This window comes from Lemur catta, chromosome 7 (assembly GCF_020740605.2).
Source record: "Lemur catta isolate mLemCat1 chromosome 7, mLemCat1.pri, whole genome shotgun sequence".
Lineage (NCBI taxonomy): Eukaryota > Metazoa > Chordata > Mammalia > Primates > Lemuridae > Lemur > Lemur catta.
The window spans coordinates 91,699,374-91,709,379 of NC_059134.1; the positions used below are offsets into that span (position 1 = coordinate 91,699,374).

The 10,006-nt window shown below is 42.7% G+C and overlaps 1 protein-coding gene across 2 annotated transcripts in view; it reads left to right on the forward strand.

Annotated features, from left to right (window-relative positions):
* The window catches only part of EXT2 (exostosin glycosyltransferase 2), a 125,223-nt gene extending 115,428 nt beyond the window's left edge, over window positions 1-9,795 (forward strand). The window contains exons 12-14 of one of the 2 annotated variants that reach the window (XM_045557865.1): window positions 1,310-1,392; window positions 9,038-9,194; window positions 9,461-9,795. In XM_045557865.1, coding sequence (XP_045413821.1) covers window positions 1,310-1,392; window positions 9,038-9,176 — 222 coding nt within the window. In that variant the 3' untranslated portion in view covers window positions 9,177-9,194; window positions 9,461-9,795. Of the gene's footprint in view, window positions 1-1,309; window positions 1,393-9,037 lie in introns of both variants that reach the window. The other variant, XM_045557866.1, reaches the window with a different exon arrangement.
* Window positions 9,796-10,006: the final 211 nt, after the last annotated feature.

Here is a 10,006-nt window from a genome sequence, read left to right on the forward strand (position 1 = left end):
GTCTTTCTTAAGGCAGCAGCAGTTTTTTTTTTTTTTTTAGTATATGTTGAGAAGGTTGTATACCGTTTATAATTATGTAACCATAGTTGTCCTAAACATTATTTTTAAATATCAATTACCAGTTTTCAAAAGTACATTTTAAAAGCTGAGAATATGTAAAAATCCTATGGGAGTTATTTATATCTGTAACAGATCTCAATAAGATCCCTAGATATGTAAGGAAAGTATGCTGCTTTATATGGGTAGAATCATCTTGACCTTTTTTTCTTGTAGATTAGAATTCCATGTGTAAAAACGGGCAATGCCAGATTCCTGTATGAATCTTCCTAGAAAGGCTGGATTCCTAGGGGAGTTTATGCTGGAAGCATGACACGGCATTCCCCACTGATTACTCATGCTGTTAATTGATGGGAGAAGCCAGATTGACTAAGGGAAGAGGAAAAACCACTATCTGTGTTCACCAAACTTGCCCCAATCTCCACCCTATCCCCCAGCTCTCTAAATAACTCAGTGAACAGCCGACTGCGAGGAAAATTAAAGGATATAAATTGTGAGGGTTGTTTTTAAGGGATCCTCCTCCCCCAAATCCCAAATTTGTTTTTCAGTGTGCTTCAACATGTGTTTAGCTGTCGCTATGTACCGTGGACAGTAACTCCCAGCATCTCTTTGCTTCTTAGCCTGGCCTTAGTTTTCTAGCTTTCTTTCCCTCTCCTTCCTTCACTGTTGGGATAGCAGCCTCCTCTGAGTTTGCTAGAAAGATCACTAGACATTGAGGGCTTGGGAGGGTGGTGAGGAGTCAGGGAAAAGGATTCAGAAGAACCGCTGGATTTTTTTCCTAACTCAAGGGAATTGCAGAATAAGCTGGCATCTTCAAGAGCGTGGTGCTGCACATAGCATTTGCCATAAGCTGGAAGGAGGAGAAAGAGTGCCTGTTGGAACTAAGGTTACGGTGAAAGTTATGGGAAGCTGTATTTCATCGCCCTTATGGCTGCAAGAACAAATGGTGTTTATACAAGGACCTTGGCAGTGAGAAAACAGTCATTAAGCAGGAATTAAGGAGCTTGTCATCACCACTTCTTTCCAGTTACAGAAGGCAAAACCCCTCCAAGCCTTTTTTATTGGGCCCTTGTGAGTTCTGTCATTGGCTGAGCCAGACTGAATTGAATGGAGGAATGGCGAGGGGTGTGTGTGTGTGTGTGTGTGTGTGCAACATCTCAGCTTACAGCACAAGCATCTAGGGTGGTGTCACAGCATGATTTTATTGTCCTTGGCACTGACATCCAGGTATATTTTTGTCTTCCTCTGGCAGGTAACTCCACGAAAGAAATTCAAGTGTCCTGAGTGTACAGCCATTGATGGACTTTCACTAGACCAGACACACATGGTGGAGAGGTGGGTGAGCCTCCAACTAAAAGTTCGCCCTAGCCTCTGATCTCCATTTCCTGCCATGGGCCTGTTTATGGGACTTTGTTGGAGATATAAGGACAGCAGCTGGCAGCCATAGTCACCTCCATTTGCACTGTGGGAATTGGGTTAGTTCAAGCCCAGGTCACCCAAAGAATTAATTTGGAATGCTACTCACTCAATTTGTAATGGCTGGAAGGGTCTTAAAAATATAGCTGGCCTTAAGCTCCAGAAGCCAGATCTCTGTGTGGACTAAGCAGTTAACCATCTACAGTCATTTGAGTGGAAGCTAGTTAATTCCAAGGAAATACTGGATTGGTTTTCAGGGTAATATCTCCATGTTATAGTAAAAGCTTGATTAGAAAGAATTAAACCAAACCCACCAGAGACAAATTACCTTTGCTGACACTACTGAAACGCCTGCCAAGAACAGGATCGAAAGCAAAACTCTTTCTGTTACAGAGAGAGGGGCAGGGCAGCTCTGAAATACTACCTTTATTTCGATTCAGTCAGTTACTCAACAAACACACCTTTGTGGAATGTAATCCTAGGCCTCGTAGGTGAGTATAAAAACGGCTGGGAGATGTGTGTCTTCCCTTAAGGCTCTCATAACCTTGCACTAGACCTAATAGCTCTCACCTGTACCCCAGAAGACCCCAAGGTTCCAAGTGCCTGAATCAAATCTAATTCTTTCAAATGGCAGCTCATTACACAGGCAGCAAGCTCTGACATCCCAGCAGCACTGTTGTCAAGAAACCAAAATGCACTAAGAGAATGTTACAGCAGCCCTTTAGAATGAGATACCTAGTTCAAGTTCCACAAATCTCATATGCATCTACTTGCAGGATTTATTTCTGAAATGTATCTGCTATATTAAAACCCTTCAAGCCTGGAGGATTTTTTGTACAGAAAGTTGTTTCGATTGGCATGGATTCTTCTATAATGTTTTATTCCTTCTTACTCCCTAAATAATCTTTTTATCTCTTTCATATATAAAAATCTTACCCAAATGACATGACTTTTACGAACTGTCAATGTGAAATAATATGCTGTAGTGATTTTGGAAATATCTGCCACTGGTATCATATGTTTCACATAGTTAAGGGCAGTGACATTAACTGTCATGGCTCATTTGGGAGAGACCCCACTTGTACCTCTGTTGGAGTACATGAAATTTTTATTTAAACCTCCCCTATTCTCTGTGTTTGGGGAGAATTCATAACAGTAAGCTAAGTAGTTATTGTTTGGGCTGAGTTAAAATGCTAGGGGTCCAGGAAAGGAAGTGTAGGGAGGAAAGTTGATCTGATAATGGCCTTCAAGTTCATGGTGATGCTAAACAACTCTTCTCTGGCACCACTGAGATCATAATAAATGTAAAGAGGTTTAAAACGCAGTGAGGGAGATTTAACTTAGATATAATTATTATTAAACACTGAAGAAAATAACTAAGGGAGATAGGGAGGCTTCCTCTTTGGAAGAGACTTTTGAAAATAGAATAGACAACTGCCTAGATATTGTTAGGCTTGAATCAGATTATGTCAGTTTATAATTAATAACAACATATGCACATATGTACATACACAAACATACATTTATATACATGTAAGTCATAATCCAAAACTATTCGTGATAAGTGTCCTGAGGCAGGCTCAAAGGGTTATAATCGATCAGGTGAAAGAGAAGTAACTGCTTGCTAAATTGATTATTGGGAATAATTTTGCAAAGGTAACACTTGAAGTGAACCTTTAAAAACGACTAGATCCCCGCCAGTAAAACTCTGGGCAAGAAGAAGAGATTCTAGGCAGGGAGAACTAGATGATTGGTCAAAGGTGCCTAATAAATAAGTTCAAAGTTCATTTGGCAAGCAATAAGAAGTCCATTTTGGCTAGAGCATAGAATGCTGGCCTGTTAGTTTCAGACTGCAAAGGGCTTTGAGTCCCCAATTAAGGAGCTTGAACTTTTTACTTCAGCCTCTGGTAAACCATAGAGGGTTTGTGAACAGGAGACCAGCTTGATCAAAGTGTCTCTTTCAGATTAATTTGGAAATAGTGCAAAGGATGGAATGAAGGATGAAGAGATTGGAGAAAGGAAACCACTGAACTAAGCTCAGTGTGGAGAGGAAGGAAGAAATTAAATTATAAGAGATTTATTTTCCAAAGGAAGATATGTCAGAACTTGGTTTCCAACAAAATAGATGTGGGGAGGTTATGGAAGAGTTGGCAGAGTTGGCAGAGATAACTTTTAGATTTTGAGTTAAGAGGAATGATAGTACCTTTAACAGCATAAATGGTATAGTTAGGAGGAGATGCTAATTAGAGGAAGGTTTGTTAAGACAGTGTAATTAACGAGAACAGGGGGAGATTTTAACTATGGTGAAATTGGAGAACAATAAGGTAGGTGATTTGGGGGTCTTGACTTTTGTGTATGAGATGAGTATATCGAGATGTGGAGCTAGAACTTTAGAAAGAAGTTTTGTATCTACAGGGGATTGGTTGCAGGACTTCTCAAGGATACCAAAGTTCACAGATGCTCAAGTCCCTTATATAAAATGCCATAGGATTTGCACATAAACTTTGCTCATTCTTCTAAATACTTTAAATCATCTCTAGCTTACTTACAATACCTAATACAATGTAAATAGTTGTTATACTGTATTGTTTAGGCAATAATGACAAGAAGAAAAAGTCTGTAGATGTTCAGTGCAGATGCACTTTTTGTCCCCCAAATATTCTTGATCCACAGTAGGTTGAATCCACAGATGCGGAACCCACAGATATGGAGGGCCAACTGTATTTCGAAGTCATCTGCCCAGAGATAGCAGTTGACTAAAGAAAAGCAAAGGGCAGAATCTTGAGAAATTCTGATATTTAGAAGGCAGAAAGAGAGAAGCAACCACTGGAGAGGCCAAGAGAAAAACGGGCAGATACAGCGTTCAGAAGCAAGGGAGGAGTGAGGAACATGCAAACTGGGAGCAGGTCTTTGAATTAAATGGTTATTAGTGACCTTTAAAAGTAATAATAGCCAGATACGGTGACACACACCTATAGTCCCGGCTACTCAGAAGGCTGAGGCAGGAGGATGGCTTGAGCCCAGGAGTTTGAAGTTGCAACGAGCTGTGATCTCACCACTGTACTCCAGCATGGGCAACAGAGGGAGACCCATCTCTAAAATAATAATAATAAAAATAACAACAGCAGCATAGAGTGATGAAGCCAAGGGTCCTAGAGCATGAGTCAGTGATGAAGAAGTAGAGTTAGTGAGTTAAACTACCCTTGTGAGAAATTTAATAGGGAATAAACAGAAATAAATTAGCAACTGGCAGCAAAACTATTGGATTAAAGATTGAGTCACTGAATTGTTAAATGAGGTATTCATAATGGGAGGGAGGAAGACATGATTTAAGCTATCTTGGGTAGACAAAGAGATAGAGTTACAACTGTAGAATTTTGTTTGTTTTGGCTTTTAATAGTTTCCTTTACAGAAGACAGATTTACACAAAGCAGTGAAAGCATTTAACCACTTTACAAGTATGACCTTGCGTTGGGTTTTGTAGTTCAATAAGATTATTTAGTCCTATATTTGGGGATTGGGATCAGAAATGTCAGTCCTGTAGGAGAGTAGCTTTTACTCCCCAGCATCCACTTCCAGGACTGGCAGGTAGTTCTTGAAGAGCCGGAAGAATCTGTAGCTGTTCATTTTGAGCAGTATCTTCACCAAGGTCAGGGCAGTCAGGTAGACAGCCCTGATTTCAGAAAAGGAACATGGCATCGATTTAGGCCAATCTTTGTTCAATTTATGAGTTTGCCACTTATTGGCTGTCTTTCCTAAGGAAGTTGACTTACCTTATCTGAACTTCAATCTTTTTATCTCCTAAAATAAGGATATTAATATCTGTCAAATTGCAATGTCCATGCACAGGTTCAACAAGTATTTATTGAGCATCTTTGTACCAAACTGTCATGTGCTGAGGATGAATGAAGCAATAAAGTGCCTGGCCGTGTTAGTTTCCCTTCCGAGTTCCCTGGCATTAGTCTTAAAGGCTCCTGATTCCTTTAAGTAATGGTATATTTTTGAAAGGAAAATAGGAAATTTATAATCCTTTCCTCCCCAGACACTTTCATTACTCCAGAGAAAGACATTGGCAGTTCTTAAGAGTGTTTGTGCTTGACTGGAAAACAACCTTTGAGAACCGTTACTGAAAGGGTAGCTGGACCCCTGACAGAACCACTCAGGTGGGCCACCAGCAGCCAGACAAACTCATTATCTGCCTTAACCTGTTCCCCACCCCAGATCCCCTGTGTGAAAAGAAAGTAGGAAACATCATCATTACCTGGCAGGAGAGTTAAGGACCTGTACCACTGAAAGGGGCCGGCCACTTCTCCAGTGCAGGGCGGTGTAAGGAGAAAGAAGTACTCACTAGACCTGGGTTAGCCGGGGGCAGCTGTCAACAGATCAAGCTGGCCTGAGCCTGAGCCCACGTGGCTTCCTGCCTGTGGCCCATGCCTTGTCTGCAGATCTAGTTACAAGGGATGGCGCATGCGTAGGTGGCTGCTCTCCGTGAGTGTCTTTGAACCCAGGTTTCTCTCCAGTGGAGCTGGCTGCAGTGGGAACCCAGCTGCTCCTTTAGGTTGTCTTGCACGACCCTCGACTCAGCTGACCCTTTCCTAGCTTGGGAGGCCCCAGTACTTGCTTTTCATGAATGAACAGAGCCAGGACTGACTGTATATGGGAAGTGGGCTGAGAAAGATGTACCCCTCCTTCAGCCTGGAGCAAAAATTGACCTGTACCTCTTCCCTCAGGGCAGGACTGGGTTGTCCTTTGGGGTTAAAGCCCAGTAGATTCAGTAAATATTGCTTTAGGGAAGGGCTGAATACAATAAAACAGCCTTGACTTCCAAGGGCAAAAGCTATGTTTTTAAAGAACAATTTATGGCTGGTCAGGTAATGTTAACTTGGATTATATCTAATCGAGAAACTATTTTTATACCCATTGGACAAGTGGGGAAACTGAGGTTCTAGGGTGGCAGACAGTTATTCACCTCCTTATCAGCAGGGCAGGGAGGGGAACCTGGGATGTTCTGGGGTTTCCAGCTCTTTCCCACCCACTCTGCTCTCAGAAGAAGGAAAAACAGTGCCTACTGCCTTTAGACCACGCAAGGATCAGAAGATTTCTTTCTTCATGACCTTGCCTTGCCTAAATTTCCTGGGCTGTTCCACCTCATTCAGCTTAAGATAGGGAAAGGGATTAGGCCTGCTCCAAAGTTTATTTTATTCATTTTATTTTATTTAAAATTTTATATCCTTGTGGTTTTTTTCATCTCTTTGTAAAAATTGTCAAACAGTACTGGAAAGTAACACAAAATGTGGGAGAGGCTTCTGTAGGAACCCCCCCAAAAAACAAAAACAAAGGAGACATTGTCCTCAATACTCTTGTGAGGCTGTGGAGCCACTATCCTCTGCCAAGAACCAGATTCTTCTCTTGTACATGCTCGCTAGTACCTGCACCGGGCACAGTTGAGCTTTGCTGGCCAGAGTCTGTGTGCATAATAACCGAAACTAGAATAATCTGCCCATGTTTACAGGCAGAACAACTGTTAAAAGTAAAACCTTGTAGAGATTTGACTTTGTCTGCCACTTCTTTGACCCCATCATTTGAAGAGAGGGAAGCTATTGTCCATGGCTTGGTCTATATCGTTTTGTTAAAACCAGTCATCAGGCTTTTCCCCAGTCTCCCCTCAATTTGGAATGTAGGAGCACCACCCTGAGTCCTAAGACCACCAGCAGGAGGGAGACTCAGGAACTGGCGAGTTACGGTAGAGTGTCCTACAAAGAGCAAAGTCCCTATCGCCAGTCCAAGCCTGGGTTTGAAACCCAGTTCCACCACTTTCTAGCTCAGAGTCCTTGGGCAAGGTACTTTACTGCTTGAACCTTAATTTCTTAATCCATAATGTGAAGCTACCATAAACCCAACCTTTGGGCAAGGAGGGTGGGGATGGGAGAGGAGTGCTTTAAGGAATCCGTGAGACATGGATGTAAATTATCTGGCCCTAGTAGATGTCCAACAGCTGTTAATTTCCAGCCACTCCCATTGCACCCTACAATTATGTTAATAAATAAATTTGAATCATCTCATAATTAAGACTTTAGCCTCAGGAATTCAAATGCCTGCGCTTGGCTCTGGCTCTTCCTAGTTGTTGGGCCTTTGGACGTGTTGTTTGGCCTCTCTGTGTCTCAGTTTTCCCACGGTAAAATGGGAGTAATAGTAGGACCCGCCCCATAGGGTTGTTTTGAGGGTTAAGTGAGTTATTGATATATAATATGTTGAAATATATAATAAGTAGTAGCTGTTGTTGATTTGTGGTGTTGGTGGGTACAGTGATGTTATTAGCTAAAAGCTCAAAATGAAATGGTAGCAGACTTTTTTAGAAACATAATGACCAAGAGAAAAGAATTGATAACAGTCTTCCCTGTTAATTTAGGAGCTTTGGGCTTCCTAAAGCCCAAAGCACTTGAATAAAAACCTGTTGATTAAAATAATTGGAAACAAGGCTTGCAGTATCTCTGAGGACAGAGAGACTTCTCATCTGTGTCTCGAAATTCAGCTCCGGCTTGGTAAATGGTTCAGCCTCTGACTAGTTGGTTCTCACTGTAGCTCTCTCAGGTGCCCTGGGCCTGGCTGAGGACAGGGAGAGTATTGACCTTTCTGAAATCCATCCCTGAGGTCCCCTTGACTTCAAAAGTAGTTTTTCCAGGCTCGTTTTTCCCCTCTGGTTTGGTGCTGAAGTGTCCTCGTTACCCAGCTGTCATGCTCAGTTGGCCTAATGGACCAGTACGATTCCGCAAAGGTGCCTGACCGGCTCACCTCTGAGGAGCTGGCTCACTGGGCTTTGGGGGTGGAGAGGAGGTAAGGAGACGGGCCCTCCCCTCCTCCAGCGCTCTGTGCTCTTCTGCCAGTAAGTTGTATGCGATTGATGAAAATTATGAAGGCAGTCCTATGTGAACTTTAGCTCTCACAGAAGAGCTTGTGCAAGTTGACTGATAAATCACAGAGATTGTCACTCACAGACCCTCCATAAATGTTAGTTGAATGAAGTGTTTACTGTGTAAAATTTGGGTTCACTGCTACATCATCTTCCTTTGCCTTCCATTACTGCGTGGGTAAGGTCTCCCTCCTACCATTTAAACTTCAGTAAGCTGAAGCTGAGATCCAAATAGCTTTTTCCTTTCCATCCTTTGCCTTCTCTGTAGCTGGCAGAGATGGGGTTAAGAATCCTTGGCAGCTAATCCACCTTGGTTTGAGGCCTGCTCATACTGAGAGGGAAGAATGACTGGAATTTGAGGGGGAGGGGAAAAGATATTCTGACCTCTGCAGGCCCATGGCCTGCAAACTGCATCTCCTGTTCACTTTCTCCCACTGAACTAATAGTTGAAGTTCCCCTAGATCACGTCTTTTATTCGCACCTCTCCACCTTTTTCAGAACCCGGGAGCAGACTGGGGCTTTGAGGTTTTTTGTTGATGTTGAACATTATGTATTTTGCTGTCTTCTCTCAGCCTCTTGAACATTTTCTCTTTTCTCTCTGCCCCATCCCTCTCATTCTGCCCAACTCTTCTCCCTCCTCCCGAAACCCTACAGGTCTGAGTGCATCAACAAGTTTGCTTCAGTCTTTGGGACCATGCCTCTCAAGGTGGTGGAGCACCGAGCCGATCCTGTCCTGTACAAAGACGACTTTCCTGAGAAACTGAAGAGCTTCCCCAACATTGGCAGCTTATGAAACGTGCTGTTGTTGGAGGTCTGAACGTGAGGCTTAGACAGAGGGAGGGAACGAGACCTCCCAACACTCTGATACCAGGGTAGGGGTTTAAGGTGGAAGGTGGCCTCCTGGGCCTTGGCATGTACCCACCTAACCTACTTTCTCAAGAGCAGGAACCTAGAAAGAATATCTAAGCCCCTTGAGCTGTGCAGCCTCTGTTCTTGTGTTTCTTAGAATCTCCGATAATGGAAGCCCTTGTGGCATCCTCCAGATGTAAATCCAGCTCAGGCTCCCTTTGTTTTCAGTTCCAGTATAACAATCGGAAAGGAAACGTCACCGACTGTAAGACTGCTGGAGAAGAGAAACCTCTTGACTCCTTTTAGAGTCAGAGACTCATGTAAAAGGTACCATACCTCACTTTTATTTCACATCACTAAGTTTTTTAGAGAAACAACCAAGCCCAGAATTTGGTGCAAAATCCAAACATCTTGGTGGGATTTGATAGAAGCCTTAGAACACAGGGTGCTGAGCTCGTGCAGAGGAAGAGCACCGACTGCTGACTCAGGATCTGTCAGTTCCGTGAACTAGTCCTCATTGGCTTGGCCTTTTGATATGATTAAAATTATTTTTTATTCCTTTTTCTATTGTGTCTTAAGTACTGATTCTTAATAGTCCAGGGAACCATCTTTCTTCTTTAGTGTAATTTAACTGGTCTTCTGCCCGTATCTGGGAAAACCCATAGCCAGGAGGAATATCTGGTACCATGTACATCGAGCATAAAGAATGTCCCAAATCATAAACATTCTAAGAGCAGATGACTCCAAAAACCTCCAGAGAACTCCATTTGCTTC